General features: G+C 45.7%; 1 protein-coding gene across 1 annotated transcript in view; it reads right to left on the bottom strand.

Moving 5' to 3' along the window:
- Positions 1-18668, bottom strand: part of LOC138580177 (uncharacterized) — a 92479-nt gene that overhangs the window by 20725 nt on the left and 53086 nt on the right. Inside the window, exon 3 of the mRNA XM_069650503.1 lies at positions 12746-13059. Within this exon, the coding sequence (XP_069506604.1) occupies positions 12746-13059 (314 nt within the window). The remainder of the gene's footprint in view (positions 1-12745; positions 13060-18668) is intronic.

The following is an 18668-nucleotide window of genomic DNA, read 5'->3' as shown; positions in this document are numbered from 1 at the left end:
CCCAAATGAAGAGGTTGAGTAATGCTGTTTTATCCAGAAACATGCTCAGAAATGGGAGGGCTTTAATAATCCCTAGCACAACAACGTAGCAGGTATTCCCATGTATCTCTCACTCTCCCACATGGGGATAAATTATGAAACCAAGGTGGCTTTCAAATGAATTAATTGCTAATGGGGTCTTTCTTTGGTGCAAGGGTGCAGCCTTCAATTCATTCAGTCATCGGAAGATCCTGCCCCAGTATGACCCCCTCCCCCAAAAAAGCAGTACACTGGAGCTACTACCCTCTCTTATTACACGTCTTTCAATCAGACCCTCCAAGATGTTGCAGCATTAAATATTTTGCGGCATTAAAAATGCAAGTTTTGCAGTACAAAATTGCATTTATTATGGCATTTTTGCCTGATTAAAAGGGCCTGCAAAAACACCACAATAAATGTAATTATGTGCTGCAAAACATTTGTTATGCCGCAAAATATTTCAGGCCGCAATATCCTGGATGGTCTGTTCAATTAGCCATCTGGAAATCAAGAATTAAGGACCGCTCTCTTTGCACCTTACCATACCCAAGAGTTAGACCTACTTCCCCATGTGGTCTTAAACATCTGCATCTCAGATGATACACTAGGTGCGGTGGTGGAGTATCGTATAATGTTTGCCACCTGGATACACTGGAGCTCTCCGACACAAGAGATCCATGTGTCCTATTACCAAGTTTAAAAAGAAAGCTTGGGTAGATCCGATTACTGGGATCATCGAGTGATTCTTGGACAACAAACCGCGAGAACCAACTCCAATTGGAGTCTCTTTGTCTCCATTAGACATATGTTTCTGATTCCATCACTGAATTGGAATGTGCCAGCTGTCTTCCACTGTCACCCAAGTATACATCGCGGTGGTTGGATCCACAAAGTTATGTCAAATGCTGGTAAAATAACCTAATTCTGCAGTATCCCAGTCCCTTCATAGGAAACACCTAGACATTTTGGAATCTGTGTTTAGTTTCCCACAACAAAAAAAAACAAAAACAAAAAAAGAGTAGAACAGCATTAAAGAAGAATGTTGCTTTTATTGCCTCATATGCAACACACGAACATTTGATTTGAAATATTTTCATTTGAAACAAACATTCAAGGATGTATGCTGTTCCGTAAAGCAGAAATACATTCCTAGGGTTTAAAGAAAATGTTCTCATTGCTGCAGCAATATGCTTAACATGTATATTTCACTGGAGCATAAATAATGCAGCTATGGAGACTGTTCTTTTTGTGGCAGAAATGTTACTGATTATGATATTCTATGTTCACTGCTTAAGCTAATTGAAACCTGCACTGTAACATTTTTATCACTGAGTAATAAAGTGCTACAGTCAAATTAGGTGACGAGCTGATTCCAACAACATAGGGAGAACTATAAGTACCCACTGCCATGTGTTTACAGTCACGGGCGCACCAGACAATCTAAAGCCAACAAGCTTTATTATAACGAAAGAAAAACTACAAAGGGGTTGCATTTAATTTAGGCTAAATGTGAGCAAAATAAACAACTCAACCTTCCTTTCAGGTCCACAGGCCTCAACCTTCCCCCCTCTGCCTTGGGTTCTGCCTTCCTCACAATGAACAAAGTCGGTCTCTGGGGTTTTAAGTGCCATGCACGTCTTGGCTGCAATGTTCTTGTCAGGATGATGCTCGTCTGCTCCCAAGTATTTTTTGGCACCACCATTGCTGGTCATTGTGTCATCAGGATGAGCTAGTCATCCGATTTCTTATGACCTTGCGTAGGATTGTGCTGGGCCAAGGTGTTTTTTTGTGCTTATCCATTTTCGTGTGACCGGTGACAGTCTTGGCTCAACCTCCTCCACCAAGTCAGGGGGTCTGTTCTGAAACCCAGCTTCAGGAGACCCCTGCCATCTTTTCATGCATCTCCTTTCTTCACTATTGGTGGTCTTGCTTCTTCATTTGTCGGTTTCTTTTCCTTTCTTCCTAGACCTTCTGAAATTACCTAATCTGGCACTCCCTTTAGGACTGCTTCACCACTTTCTCATGTTTTTCAGTTTAACAATCCTCTTCCTTGCGACTACTTTAAATAATGTGCTCACCTTCTCCCCACAATTCTAGTCTCCTGCTACCTCCTCATCTCACTATTGTCATCTTCCCCTCCTCTCTCACCCCACTCTTCTGACTCCCAGACAGTTGTGTGCAACTGAGGAATGCGAGCGAGCGCTCTGCTTAAAGCAGGTTGTGATGTTCCCATTGCGGAGTTTGCGGAAGTGTACCCTTGTGAAGATGTACACAAATGCTTTAGTCCAATAAGCCAAACGTTTTTCACATAACGCTCAATCCTCTTTGATCCTATTTATAGTTGAAAATGTGTTGCTGGCACAATAACGTATGGGATCTTTTCAGCCCCGGAAATGAACGGAAAAGCCAGGTGAGGCATTCAATTTGAAATACACTGGTCTTATGGAAAGGCACAATGGCGAATGAAAAGCCTGCCTTAAAACTTCAATTCTGCTAAATGTGCCTAGCAAATCCAAATACATGTATTTCTGCAGTTGACACAAGGAATATGTGGAAATGGAAAAGGCACATTGTTGCTTGAGAGACAAAAAGCAGCATTTTTCATTGAAACAGTCCATCAAAATGCTATGCACCTGGAACATTACGAGTACAAACTGGGCCTCATATGCACAATTTAAAGCCACGTTAGTATATTACCATTCAGATGACTAAGGCAGACTTTTCAACAAAGAAAGAAGAAAGAAACTGACATGTTAAATGGAAAGGTGTGTGCATCTTGTAGCTTGTAATGAATACAAGGAGTGAAAATGTGGTCCTATCATCTTGGAAGATAAATAGTGGCAGTTCTATGCAAGTGTATGAAAACTATTCAAAGGCCTCAATGAGGTTAAATACCATATATAAACTGCAGTTTTGTGCATAGGTGAGAGACTGTTTAGCCAAACTCACATTTCTAATGGGATGTGAAGGCAAAAGCAAAAGCAACCTTTCCCCATTCCTGGCTTTGCTCAGGCTCTGCCTCTGAAAGACAAATGCTTTGAACTTTCCAGGCCTGAGCAGAAGGGCTTGGCTCCTGCCTGACAGGAATTTATGGGTGCTGTATGAACAAAGACTGCCATTAAGTGGAAGGAACTTTGTAAAGTACCCCAAATTCATGAATTTTGTGGACTACCCCTGGAATAAAAGCAATAAAAACAGAATAGAAGCCAGCGAGAGCTTGACCCAAGTCTCGTTCTTAAAGAACAAATAAGACCGAGCAACGAAATACAGGGGTAATGGAAAACTATAAGGGACATTTTCCCAAAGAGAGAAGTGACCCAAGAAATACCTAAAGTAGCACAAGAAGAGGAAAGATAAGATGCAGAAGGAATTGGAGAGAGGATCGATAAGTTATATCAGCAAATAAGGCAGAATAGCGAGTATGGGACTCAGAGGAACAGCAGACAATCCCTGATACAAAAAAAAAAACGGGATGAGGAGGAGAACATGTTCATTGATGAACGCAGAGCATTGTCTGAGTAGATTAGATTTAGACAGGGAAGAGGAGGATGACAGTCACACCAGTTGGGGTGTCGCAATGTCAGACGAAGAAAGGGAGTCAGGTCTTAAGATGTGAGGGTGTATGCGCCCCCTTGGGAAGTTAAAATCTGGATAAGAAGGTAAGATGGTCAGATCTGGAACACCCTAAGGAAAGACGATTGTGTAGTGCGAGAAGAGAATTCCCCACCCTATGTGAGTAAGTTAAGATGGTTACCAGCACGCAGACGAACAGGGGTGATTACGCCTGCATTGAATAACCGAATAATGGGGTCCAGTTATGGGATGGGGCTCACACAGTTCCCCACGTTGGAGAAGGTGGCGGGGGGGCAGGACAAGACCGCAATATATTCCATGGCCTCAGTTGGATCAGGACAACTTAAAATGCAAGTTACCTAGTTTGACTTTGGGGGCTGGAAAATGGTTGTACGAATTCGAAAGCATGACGACAGAGGGAAATACGTTGGCCATAGGAGAAATAAAAGGTCTATTGGCAGCTATTCTTGGAGAGCGGACGACATTTGGACATGAGCGTGATAAGCAAGTGTGACAGCACAAAATACGGCGCATGATGGAGCGCCATTTAATAATTGTAGGGCAGATGTTAGGGCTCTCAGGATACAGTATCCCGATACGTCAGATATGGGTGCAATTATGACATGTAAAACGAAAGAAGATGAAGACCCTACTGCTTATATTCAGGATATTCAAGAGAGATGGCAGCTTGAGGCGCGTGAGCCTTGGGGAAAAACAGTGGCATTATTCGATCATATTTTGCATCAGGTATTGCCAGACAGTACAGAGACAAATGGAAGTAGCAATGGAAGCAAAGCCTTGGGCTGCGATACAGTTATTGTGCATCATTGCTGATTCTTACAAGAGAAAAATAGAAAGGAGAACAGGAAGGTTGAGGAATCCAAGTTAGTACAGAAGAAATTAATTTGCTAAAGAAGGCGTAGTATTGATAAGTGGAGAAGGAGGAGGAATGCAAGGAACTACGTGGGCATCGCAGGTGAACAATGTACACCCAGTGGATAAAAATGGGTATGGGTTTTGGCCACGAGGTAGAGGGAGGATTTAGAGGAAGAGGAGGTGGATTTCCAAATTTCTAGGGTGGAAGTCAGAACACTCAGGGAGGATATAATGGTGGGTTTGCCAGAGGGCCAACCCCATTGTGCTGGAATTGTGGGATAGTAGGGCATATCGCGCATGTATGTAGAAGCCGAGGAAATATGCAACAGAATGGAAAAAATTCAAGTGAGGGTGGGGGCAAAAAGGTCATCCACTGTCATACAGCACACCAACACGAGAGGGATGTGCCAAGGATCACACATTCCCATCGGAAACAGGCCCCACAAGCACAGCAGCACAACATCAGGGGCCAGTGCAATTTCTGATCAAGTCAAGCATCGGAGGGAGTGGTTGGAGGAACACGGAAGAGAACGGCCCAGTAACTGATCCAAGTGAATCATTGCCACCACCAAAGTTGTATGTTGGAGATCAAGTGCTTCTCAAACACTTTACACGTAGATGGCATGAGCCAAGATGCAATGTATCATATCAAATAGAGGAAGTTTGCCCTATTGCAATTACGGTGGCTGGAAGAAGAGTGTGGTTACATTTGGGTGACGTAAAAATCTACAAAGGCGAGACTATCCCTCTAGTACCCGCTGACTGGGAAGCAAGACAAGAAGAATTGCCACGTGTGCAGACTCGATCGATGACCAAGGAGGACGATAAAGCAGTGCGAGATTAAAAAACATTTCTTTTGGACTGTAATTCATTGGACACGCCTACAAATACTAGCAGGAAGTGCATCCCCTATGCCACGAGTACAGTAAGAACATTAATTTCAAAAGAGATGCCGGCACATGATGCAAAGTGCCTCAGCCATCTAGCAGCATGTACTACCGGAGGACAGTTCCAAGGGAGCTGGGTAACCCTGCGATGGCAATCAAGACCGACGTTTCCATACCAGGATGATTATATCAAGACAAAGCAAATCTAAAAAGAGCTTGGTTGGACAGACCATATGCTTGTGTTTCCTTCGATGGGACAAGTAATAATAGAAGAAATGAAGAGGATGAGTTGCTCTGAAAAAACTGGAAAGGCTGGAATGCCTGGATGCTGGGAACGCTCACAGCTGTTAATCTATGGATGAGTGATTACGACCAAAGGATGGGAAGATGGGATGCTGTCCTGTGCAGCTCATCTACTGAGAAAGGAAACCGTGCAAGAGGTGCAGAAAGTGAATGATGAGTGCCTAAAGTCACGGGCCAAGAACTGACGAATCAGGACCAATGGCTGTTGTGCATTGACTGATGCAACAATGTGCATTCGAAGCAAAGGTAAAGTCTGAGTTGGAGAACATAGAGGGTGCAAGAACATAATTGATATCCCAGGAAAGAGGAGAGGGACTGTTGTCCTAATTGATCGATATTCGGCCTGTGGATCCAGAGCATATATGAAGTTGCCCAGAAACTGGGGAGAAGTGTGTTCCATTGTACTCATCCATGTTCCAGCCTTGCTGATCCCCCAGAGCAACCTGAATGTTGAGGGATTTCCAAAAGTAGATGAGCACTTGAGAAAAAGGTCACTTGCACTCGAGCGTATGAAGAGAGAGAATTATTCCTCAGCTAAGTCAATAGAAGCTTACAATGAGATGTGGATGAGCACAAATTGTTCAGCAAGACTATGATAATGATATCTATATTTATGCCTGGACTCCAAACAGCAGTGAATGCTAAATGTTTGTAGATCACCAGATGGGAGTTGTTACAGACAATCAATGCCACTATAAAAGGATTTGGAAGAGTTGAGGGCCATAAGGTTAATGGCCCTCCAGAACAGGCATGTCCTCAACATGATTACAGCAATGGAAGGAGGTGTTTGCGCCAAGGTCGGGCCTTCTTGCTGTACTTTCATACCATCTTGTGACGGTGAGAACTGGACTCCGACAGATGCTATAACTATGTTGACAGAACTGCACACGAAATTGGAGGAGGAGACAGAGGCTATTGGAGATCACGATTGGCTGTCATTCCTGTTTGCATGGATTCCCGACTGGATGGCAAATGTGTTCAAGTTGCTTGGAGAACTATTGGTGATGATTGTTCGGGAGAATTCTCAGAAATGTGCTAATTCCCTTAACCTTAGAGACCCCCAGCAGCTTTGCTGAATTTTGAGGACTTGATTTTTTTTACCTGGAAAGAGTGAGCCTTTTTTCCCCACCATTTCATGTATTTTGATATATGTTTTACATTTGTGTTCTCCGATTATGGAGTTTTAGATAACTCCATAGGCATCATCTTTTCATGTGTGTTACAGAGCACCCTCAGTGCAGTGACACAGGGATGTCTTTTAGACTTCCCAGAGGTTTAAATACCTTCTCTGGGATAAACTACTGTTTCCCACAGAATGTAAAGTGAAATCGACTTACTAGTCTTTTCCAAATTATAGACCCAGCCCACACCATCTTACAATGGAGTGCTGGAGGGGTTACATAGTATCCCCTGTGTCTAAACACTCATGTAGCAGTCAAATGCTACCCTTTCCTATTGAAAAGGCTGGTGGCAGTGGTTTTACAACAAACTACCATGATTTTTCCCGACCGCGAACACCGGTAGCTCAAAATCAGGGGAGCCATGTTTTTCAAGATGGCGCCCTAAGCCCCTTTGTTTAAACGGGTCCTGGTCTTTTTTCGCCATTTCTTTTTGGAATGGTCCTTCTAGTGTTGGTCTCTGCGCGCCAAACCAGGTTTGGTCCCTTTGTTCGTGTGCCTTTGGCGGGCTTCAGGATTGAAGCCCGCCCTTGGCGTCTGAGTGTCTGGGGTGGGCAGGAAGTGAGGGAGGTGCCCGAAACATCCTGTGCTTAGTCTCCTAGGAGACCCAAATGCACTCTGGGGTGATTGGCTGGCTGTCTGGCAAGGACAGCCACCCTGCTGGGTGAGTGACAGCTAGGCTGGAACGAAAGGGAGAAAACTGTTTAAAAGGCAAGTCTCGTGGACTGGAAGGCAGAGTTGACCACTGGAACGAAAGAACCGAAGACGAGCTGGAAGAGGACAGCTGCTGCAACCACTGGACCATTGGTTTGCCCGGTGAAGCCCTGCTGCAGGTCCGAATTGCCAAACTCCATTCCACAGAGGAGCTCCTTCAAGGACGGCTTCTTCCTTTGAGTTGGTGGGACCAATCAACTCATAAGACACCTGGATACCATTCTCAAGTCGGGTTAGGTTTAACCAGGGAGAGGGACACCAGTTCGTGAATCTACAGCTACCGACTCCATTTTGTTTGCTTTCTTCAACGATCCTGTGCAGTGCAGGAGTCCCCCGACGTCCTCCCTCTTGTCCCCACGACTGAGGCTCAGGAACAGCGAGATCTGCATGAACCACGACTTCAGCAACATTTGTTTTCTTCACAAAAGGGTACTGTGCCAACCCGATTGAGAGAACGCCACTCCACTTGCAGGCCTAATCAGCTTGGGACCCCACGAATGATTCTTTTTCGCCTAAACTACTTCCGAGAACTTTTGCAAAGACTTTACCGTTTGATACCAGAACTGGCCTTTCATATCCAGAACACTAGCCCATTGATTTTGGCCTGGCCTATTGACTTGAATTGAACTATTCTGGTGAACTGAAACTATTTGCACTGCCTAGAAAGTATATATAATCTATTCTACTTACTTTTGTCCTTTTTGCTCACTGCTAAGTAACTGAACTGCCATTTGGCTCCTTTTGTATTGAAGTGTATTGGTCTATAATATTAAGTTTTCTTCTAGTGAAATGTTTTATGAATGATTGTGTAAATAAATTAATAAGTGTTTAACCAAGAAACCTGGAGTACAAGTGTCTCCTTGAACCACTGTGATTGAAAGTCCTCTGTGTAACTACTTGTACTGCTCACATTCACTCTTGAGATGAGCCTGGCTGCTCAGCTCACTACCAACAAACTGTGTGGTACAGACTTATACCGAAGGTTGGTCTTGCTTACACCTGTAGTCCCAATTGTGTGTGGTGGTCCCAGACGGTACTGCATGCAATTCTGCCTAACACTGATAGTGTTCGGATTCTGTGTTATAAGGTTAATAATTAGAAAATGGTAGAAAACAGCAAAGAAAGCAGTTGGAATGAAGATCATGATTGATGTGAAGGATGAAACGGAAGATAACGCGCAGACTGAAAGGACCATTAGAAACCACATAAAAGCAAGTATTGTGGCACCTGAAGGAACGCAATTCCAGTACCCAAGAGATCATAAGAATTATGTGGGAAGTTTAGTCTTCTGTACCCCAAGTGGAGAATGTAATTAGATGACCTGGAGTGGACGAACACAAAAAAATGTGGACACCCTGAGGGGGGTGACGAAGATATGGATACCAAAGAAACCATTCTTCAAGAGAAGATTCAAAGAAGTAGGAAAACTTGAGGAGGTGGGGAATGCAGAGGAGCAGACGTACACATCCGCAGGAGATCTCCTCCCCCTCTGCTACTTGCCCTGTATTGGAGACATGAGACTGTGCCCAGTCTAACACCAGCTATTGTACCAATACTGCAGCAAGTATTTGGAAGACGTTATCCATTAAGACAACCATATCGAATGTACCCTCGAGTCGATGGCAGCCTGCAGGAGGAGCTCCTAGAAGGAATATGAGAAAGAGCTAAGAAAATGGACTAATGACGTCATAAGAAAGTGTGCACAAAGTCCTGAAATACTGAATGAAGACAATGTACGATTCCTAGACGACAAATGACGGAGTAAAGAAACAAGGGAACCTTAAAAGTGGCAAACAAGATTACACGTTAGAAAGTGCTTCAGAAATCAGAAGTATAATGAATGTACATACGCTGAAACGCAAAACAGATCAAGTCATAGTATAGGCTAGCTACAAGTAGTGAATCGAATGCAGGCGGAGCCACCATTGTACAGAAACTGGACATTGGTATCATGAAATTCGTAAGCCAAAGAATCATGAGGAGAAAATGAAAGGCTGTGTCGCAGTAGAATGCAGGTTGTTGGAGCTGCATTGGGAGGCTGTCTGGTCTGAAGTCAAGAACTACGCTGAAGAGGAACATATGTGCGGCGGATGAATCCTCTTACGTTAAGGCGCAAGAAAGAACACAGAAGATGCCAAGTCTTAATTCATTAACACATTTAAATGCTTGCCGAATTTACAGAATCGTGGAGGCTGAAAATAGGTCTTGAACTTGGAGTTCCAGACATGACAGCGAGTGCCCTCACTGCCGGTGCATTCCTAGGACAAGTATAATCTGCAAGGCAAAGTACTAGTACTATGAATTTCATGGCAGAAGGCATGGGTGATGAGAGATGTGGGCTAATTGGATGGTAGGGCACCTTCATGTCCCATCTACTTGCACCTGGGTCTTGGCTTATGTGCTAATTGAACTGAATATTCCAGACATGGCACAAGCTTGTCAAATCAATTGTATTAGTCCATATAACGAAGGACCTTATAGCTTGCGAAACCAATGAAACACTATCTGATTTTCTTAAATGACATGTATGAATAGGTAGTCGTATGTTGTCCACCTGATATCGGACAGCCAAACCTAGCTCCTATATGATTGTATATCTAGATGCGTCCCTTAACCAATCCCAACCGTTGATAGGTTTTTCACTATTGCCACATAGCAGGACATCATTCTGACGCACAAAGAAAGTATATAACTGTATTTCATGTGGAAATCGCCGAGAATGAGCGTACGTCCGTTGATGTTTGGTGTAACTCCATGTTTTAGATAATTGCTTATAAAACTGTAACCTGCCATCTTCTTGAGTTTGTCCGGTTCTTTGGACTCAGAATTATTCTGGTGTAATCCCATCCAGTAACAGATGCACGTTTCCAAGGGCCATTAGCTCAGTTGCCTCACTGACAAGGATTTGAAAGGAACCAATGATGAAGACCCTCCACTAGACCTGTAGATAGGCGCCAAGAGATTCATAACTTCACAATCATGCCTCCCCTCTGGTCAGCCTGTAGATAGGACTCTAAGAAGGAGGCCCTGTTTCACAAGGACCAGCAACCATCATGTAACTCACCTCGGCCTGATTGTGGTAGATGTGGCAGGGATAGTGGCCACACACAGGACAATATTTCCGGTCATTGGGCCAAATTCATAGAAAAGTGTGCATAGACCTTGCAAAGTTTGCGCGGCAAGAGCGACTTTGTGAGTCCCCTCACGCATGAGACTCTTGTGGGTGCTCTGCATATTTATGGATTCTGCCCGGAAAGTATCCCTATGCGCAAGAAGCAGCTGGAACGCCCACGACACACCCCTAGCCACACATACCAACCTTTGCAGGCTCCTCAGCCACGAACACATGCACCCCAGAAATCCTGCTTAGGGTTCCCTGCAAGCAAGCCAGCACCCCAGCGAGACTACGTGGGGTCAGCCGTAACTGTAAACAGCACTCCGACAACATGCATACCATTTTCCATAGTTCAAGTAATTCCACAGTAAATCTGCGTGCAAATCCCCATAAACCATGGCTGCACCCAGCTATTCTGCATATGCGCATCCCTAAGTGCAATTTAAACCCCAGCTGCGTGCACGCACCCCTAAATTCCCGATCGGACCTTACCTTTGCTAAACGCATCCTATGCGTTTCGGGCCTTGCGCCTGCTTTTACGCCGCGGTGTGCTAGGCAGCTTTGCGTGGTGTTTTCCCCCAGGTGATGTTGTACGGTCGGATCCATGAATACGCGTGGTTTCTTGCAGTGATGGACGTTGTGATTTCCTTGCGGAGCTCGTCCCTCGACACACCCACGCAATGCCTTGTTCTTCCTCATTCTGCATGGAGGACAGGGAATATGCATGTTCTGCCCCCTATTTATGTCTAGTGCAGGCCCGGCCCACACTCTGCGAGGAGTCTCGCGCTAGGCGCTCGGCTGCTCGCAGAGACGTGCTGGACTGGCACGGAGTCCCCGCAATCTCCGGAAAAAGCATGAAAAGTTAATTCCATGAATCGACAAAGGCGGTTTGCGCACAGAATGGCACGCAAGTCCCTATTTCATGTGCAAATTATTCCATAAATCAGGCCCTGCCAGAGCCCTTCTAATGATTGCAGCATCGCCAGAGGCCCAAGTTTGGTCCAAAAGTTAAGAGTGCAAATGGAAATGCCTGGAAGACCTGCTTCCAACTACCCCCAATCTATCTCTGATCCCATGTAACTCATGTTTCACATACTGTTTTATATTATATTATCATGTTTTACTGTGAAATAAAAGAAACTTATTTTAGGTATGTGTCAATCATGGATCCTGGCACTCAGGCACTGAGGAGTGCTGGGCACACAGGAGAGGCGAGGGCAGACTGCGCCTAGAATGTGCATATACATATGTTTATATTCTCTGCAGTCCAAGTGTAGTAGGAGGTGGTGGTGGTGGGGAGGGGTTCGGGGGGGTCGGAGGAGGCCTGAGAGAGCTTATTGATGTAAACTTGAGTCGGACTGTGGAAGGAGCCATCAGTATCGGGACGGACACCTGGGCTCTTTAACTTTGTGTTGAAATGGACCTCGAGACTCTAGGGAGCCACGAGCCTGTACCTCATCGTTGTTTTATCATACAGCAAAATAAATTCTTTAATTCAGTAAATTAAATGCATGCTTTGTAACGTGCAGGTTACAGGCAGACTTTGCTGGGCCCTCAGGCCATCCACTCCCTCTGGCTTTGCAGATCTAGCAGCTTGCTAGTGCTTATCACCTGCGTGCTTTTCTACACTTGGGTTTAATTTCCCCAACTGACAGCCTTTCTTTGTTCTGTCGTGCTGGGCGGAGACTAATAAAACTGTCCCTTGATAATCTGCAGCTATTCCAGGTACCTGGAGGAAGCTGCAAGGAGGCGTTGTTGATTTGCACTTATCTCCACTATAATGTAAGCACCCCACAGCTGGCTCAGACAAATGTTTCCCCTCGTCAATGAGGGGCCCCCAAACATTATGTAATGGGCCCCTGGCAACTTCAGCTGGCCTTGGTCTGAACAGTATATTTAAGAGACATATGAACGCCCTTCTATGTGAACAAATACAGGTCAAATGGAAAAGTGGTGGGTGTGGAATGAATAGGTGATGGGTGTTGCGTTTGTCTGGCACTGATAAACTGTAAGGGTTGATAATTCAGGGTGCATATAAGATGCTAGCAGGAGACAGGGTGAGAGAGGTTCTCTCTTCTTACCATTTCCCGCTGGTTGTCAATCACGGCCAGCGAGGAGTTCCATGAAGCGCACGCATGTTTAGCATCGTCCCAGTTTGCCTCGACTTGAGAAAAGAAGTAGCACTTATTTCTGAACCAGATCCAGCCATCGCCACAAGGTGGCAGCACTTCACTGGTCTTCACATTCTCCGCTCTGCTGGCAACACCTGTAGCATGGGCCTGTGGATTCTCCGCGCTGCTGGCCACGCCTGTAGCCTGGACCTGTGGATTCTCCGCGCTGCTGGCCACGTCTGTAGAATGGCCCTGTGGATCCGGGCACTGGCTCCTCTTTAGAACTGTAAAGCAGGAAGTAATGTTATAGTCAGGAGGGCAAATCTACAGTGCAATTACCTTATAATAACAACATTTCCCCCTTGCTCCCACCTTGACCACTGCTAAATAGCGTGTGCGACTAGTTTGAGAAGTAGATACATGGGCAGTTGGGTACACAGCGAGAACCCCTGGCACTGCTGACTGCCGGCTGAGATGACCAGACACATAGAAGGGCACTCACGGGAAAAGGTGGCTATGATTCTGGATGGGCACTTATTCTGCGATGTAGAACCATTGTTACAGAAGAGAGAGGAAATGGGGTTACTGACCTAAGAATATCTGGTTGGAATAGGTATGGGCAATGCAATGGCATGAAACTGCCAAATAAAAAAAAATAAATTAAAAAAAAAAAATTGCTTTTTCCAAACTCCTCCACCGTACTACCCAATGAACCCAATGAGAAGTTACCCAACAATATTTCCTCCAATCATCAGCTTTGCAAGAAGCATGTCAGGTACGGAGCTTTCCATTTCCCAGCTGTGCAGTGATTTCATATTAGGCTATCCCCCCACCCCCACACGCAGTCAATTGGGCTATTTTTGACAACAGATCTGTTTTCCTCCTGAGGCTTCTTTTCTACGACCACCCACGCCCACTCTCTCCACCCCAACCAGTGGTCAAGTCCTAAAAAAAAATCATTTAAAAAAAAAAAAGTGGGGGCGGGAAAGAACTCATTAATATACCATTTGAATATGTTGTCACCAGAAATTAGTATATCAAGGTGCTCTCGGAAAAAAGAGGGGGACTCTGTCCACCTGCATGTACCCTTGACTTGAGCACACCCTCCCCACCCAACCCCATTACGTGTGCTGGTTGGGATTTGTTTGGGCTATTTTGGACTACCTTATCTTTTGCCCCCAACAACCATCGAACACCCACCACACCACCACCACTCTTTAACCCCACACACTCACCCTACACCCTCCCTCTCTACCCCCCTCCCACCCAATCACCACCCTATCTATCCTTACCCACCCAATCCCCACTCTACCCCCCACTCTCTCTAGCCCCACCCCAACCCCCACTCTCTATACGGCCACTTAACCCCCCACTCTCACGAACCCCACCCCACCTCCTCACTCTCTCTACCCCAATGCTTGTTTTTATTGTGAGCATTCTGAACCTTTACCCTAATGCTGCAATAGAATGACGATTTGCAACAGAAAAAAGTGTAAACACCAAGATAAATCATGAGATTCATTTTTAAGGTTTCTTAATGAATACAGAGGTATATTTTTGTAACACAGCAGTTATTACTATCACAAAATCGCAGAGACAGCCCTGCCAAAATTCTAACATATACATACACGTTGCATATGTTATGTCACATACATGTCACAGGTAATTCTGATTAAGCACAGTAGTCACCCGAGGGTGTCATGGCGCTATTGAAATGGATGATATTGTGAAGGTCTGTTTTTGATACCGACGCTTAGGAAAGAATAAAAACATAGCTTTTCAAATGTTTCTGAAAGGTTAATAAGTTGGACTCAGTGTAGTGATGGTGGAAGGACATTCCTTTGCTTTATTGCCTGAAAGTCCGTCTTTTCTTTCTTTTCGATTGCCTGTCCTGGTAAGACCGTAATGGACGACTTGACGTGCAAAGTTTGAGTCTGTTAAAAAAAAAAGGGACGAATTTGTCAATTTTAAGCTTCTAAACGCCAAGATCATGCTCTTGAATTTTGGATGTGTGGGACTACCACTCGTACTATCGTACTAATTGCTGTGACAAAAAAAAGGAGCTGGGAGATGGAATGAAAATGTATGGGTACGTAGGGTCAAATAAAGAAACAGATTAATCACTGCACATTTCCGTAAGAATGGAAAGGTTCCTGTGGGAGAATTTCAACTGGGGTAATAAGTCTTCTTCAGAAAGAGAGGATGCTATGCATGCTATTTTTGGGGGAAGCAAGGCCAGCCGGGATCCTGAGCAGCTGATAGGAGCTGTAGGAGACAGTCATGATGCGACGCAGTGAAAGAATCAAAAGCCCTCTGGACTGTTGGTAAATCCTGGCACAGCCTTGTCTTCACTGTACTCGGTCTGGGTGTTATGTTGCCTCAGAGCTCCCTAATATTAGCAACTTGTTATAGCAAATGAAGAGCTACTTATCAGTCAGTGACTGAGATAGAACTATGTTGGTTGTGGATGGGTGGGAGTAGAAAGTGTGCTTTGGGTGGGTGAGGGTAGAGAGCAGTTTTAGGCTGGGTAGGGGGTAGAGAGGGTGGGGATTGGGTGGGGTTTGAGAGGGTGGGGTAGAGTGGGGAAGGGTTGGTGTGGTAGAAAATGTGGGGGTAGGGTGGGTGGGGTAGAGAGAGTGGGCTAGGGTGGGTGGGCTGTGGTATAGAGCGGTTGTAGGCTGAGTGGGGGTAGAGCGCATGGGGCAAGGTAGTTAGGGGTAGAGTGAGGAACGGTAGGAATAAAGTGTGGGGGTGGGTGAGGGTAGGGTGGGTGAGGTTAGAGAGGGTGAGTGAGGGTAGAGAGGGTGAAGGTATTGGGTGAGGGTAGAGAGAGTGGGGTAGGTGGGTGCGATAGAGTAGCGAGAGTTGGGTAGGGTGGGATAGAGAGAGTGGGATAGGGTGGGTGGTTCAGAGAGAGGGGTAGGGTGGGAGGGGTAGAGAGGGATGGGGTAGGGTGGCTTGGGTAGAGTGGGGTAGGGTAAAGAGTGGGTTAGGGTGGGTGTAGAGAGCATGGGGTAGGGTGGGCGGGTTAGGGTAGAGAGCGTGAGGTTAGGTGGGTAGGGGTAGAGTGCGTGGGGGTAGGGTGGGTGGGGTAGAGAGGGATGGGGTAGGGTGAGAGCAGGTGGGTGAGTTGGTGTGGTTAGAGAGAGTGGGATGGGGTGGGTGGGTGATGTTAGTTGGTTCGGGGCGAGAGACATGAAGAACAAAGCAGCCTCGGGAGGGTTTTTCAAAGGTACTCCACAATAGCCCAAACAAAACCCAACTAGCACATATAATGGGTGAACGTGGGGGTAGAGAGAGTGGGGGGGTGAGTTGGGTGGGAGGAGATAAAGTGGGCATATGGTTGGGTGTAGAAAGGCTGCCTCATGAGAACAAATGACAGATCTGCCCTCTCTCCTGTACTAATGGTTTCAGCAATTTTGTGGCGCAAACGCCACATAAATGTGCCAAAACCAAAAAGAAAGACAGGTTCCTAAGCATTGTCTCTGATGGGCCTGGTTCTGGCTTGGCCAACTCAGACTACCTAGGCAGTGCAATGGGCACCAGTTTGGTGTTGAGCTGCTCTTCAGGACCATGAAAGTCTGGATTTGTGCCAGAAGTTCAAGCCAGGTTGATGGATATGCCTTTTGATGGTCATAATCTCTTTGGCTCAAAAGCTTACGATAGCATTGAGAAGTTGCAATCTTCCAGGGTGGCAGCCAAGTCCCTGACCGCAGCAATTCACCAGCACACAGCGCAACCGTCATCATCCTGAAAAACAGAGCCTTTTTGTTACGCTGGATCAGTCAGTTAAAGCGGGGAGGACAGTCTACCACAAGTTACAGGAGATTTCGTCCCAACAGACCCAGCAGCGGAACCAAACCCTTCCTAATCTAACCCTACACAACTCACCAGTGGGAGGGCATCTGACCCAATACTATGACGAATGGGAAAACAATACTTCAGATGCTTGGGCCAGGCATGTAGGTTCATAAATGGTACTGTCTTTCATTACGTCCGGATACCAAAACCTCCAGACCTGCTACTGCAGCAGGCTATTGCCTTCCTGCTAGAGGAAGGGGCGATAGAACCAATACCTCCGGCAGATAGAAATCAGGGTTGGTACCCTCACTGCTTCTTGATACCAAAGCCCCTGACTGCCCGCAGAACGTGCTACCTGGACCTTCTGGGCTTAAACCTCTGTCCTCCACAGCATCTCCCAAAGAGAGCAGACTTGACCTTGCAAGAAGGTCTATCGTCCATCCAAATGTCAGTACCCTCAACATCGACGCATGTTTACTGAGAGAATGAGGTACAGAGATTGGAATCTTCTGGAAGACATCATGGAGGAGTTGGTTGTGGCAAGAAGGACAGCAACACACGCGCTTTAGCACTGCCGGTGGAAGACATTTTGCAGTTGGTGTAGAGACAAGTACTGGGATCCTTTATCATGTGACATCACTGCAGTACTCTTTCCTGTTGCTACCTTGTGAGGCAAGGACTCTAGTTGGCCAAGACCAAAGGGTACTTGTAAGCAATTTCAATTTTTAAGAGAACACCAGACCAAGACTCCTATTTTACTGTGCCTCTGGTCATGCAATTCCTGACAGAACTAATGAAACCTTTTTCCCCCTCAACACCTTTCATGTTGCCGGCATGGGACTTGAAATTGGTGTTAGCATTCTTGATGGGTACACCATTTGAGCCAAAGCACGTTTGCCCAATCAGGCTTCTTTCCAGGAAGACCGCCTTTTTCTCAGCATGCAGAGCCATTGAGCTACAAGGTTTGTCATACAAGCCAGATTCCATTCTTTTCACCAAAGACAAGGCAACCCTAAGTGTTTGCCTGTCCTTCCTCCCCAAAGGTAGTGTTGGAATTCCCTTTAAGGCAAAAGATGAATCTACCACCTTTTTCCGCTCCTCCTCATTCTTCTAAAGATGGAGAGACTTCATAGACTGGCCACTAGGGCTGTCAGCTTTTATATAGCAAGAACAAGAGCGAAGGATTTGCTGTTTGTAGGGGACACTGGCCTTAAAATGGGAAAGGCAATTTAAACACCATTTCCAAATGAAATGGGCTATCAATTTCACAGTACTATAATACAGCGGTCATCTCAGCCATGGGGCACACTCACTAGAGGAGAGGCTACATCCTTAGCTCTACAGAGAGTGGTCTCTATCGTGGACATTTGCCACGCAGCAACATGGTCTTCTCTCCACAGCTCTAAATACCTGGGAAGGTCAAGATGCCATATTTAGGAGAGCGGTCTTGCCAAGTGCTTTGTGAGTAGATTGCTAATGTGAGCTGCTCTCTTTCCCTCCTCCAAGGCGCAATCGCTGCAATGGGAGTCTCATCTAAGATGAGGAATACGTGGGAGGACACTATTCATTAGAACAGATTGGTCATGTTCTTTCGGATGGATGATCCATATCACCCTCCCAGCCTACCCCTGAATCAGTGAGCCAATTTGCTGGTTGCAAGCCTCTCCTTCTCTGCCGTTAGGCTCATGACAGACAATCTGCAGGTTACTTTTTAAGGGGTATAATAAAAACACAATTACCCAACATGGCTGAGCATGGGGGAAAAATAATTAAACTGAGGTCACGGGGCATGCGGCTAGTTATGTGCATCGAAGTTCGCCAGCATTGGGTCTTTCGTAGATTCACATGCTGTGAATATTCCCCCATCATCAGTCTATGAATCCGCAGTAACAGAACAGTTTAATTCTAAACTGAAAACGTCAGTCACTTTGGTGCTCTATTGTAGTCAGTTTGGGTCATACTGAGCCCCCCCTCCAATAGGAAGGGCTCCCTTAGCTCCACCCAGGGAGTCATATTCACCACTAGTTTCATGTTGGGAGCTCTAATAAAAATCTCTTAGATGTTCAAAGTTTTTTCCTAAAAGTCAGCAAAA

Source organism: Ambystoma mexicanum, chromosome 3p (assembly GCF_040938575.1).
Source record: "Ambystoma mexicanum isolate Mex_15411 chromosome 3p, UKY_AmexF1_1, whole genome shotgun sequence".
NCBI classification, from domain to species: Eukaryota; Metazoa; Chordata; class Amphibia; order Caudata; family Ambystomatidae; genus Ambystoma; species Ambystoma mexicanum.
This window is presented reverse-complemented; position numbering and strand designations above follow the sequence as displayed.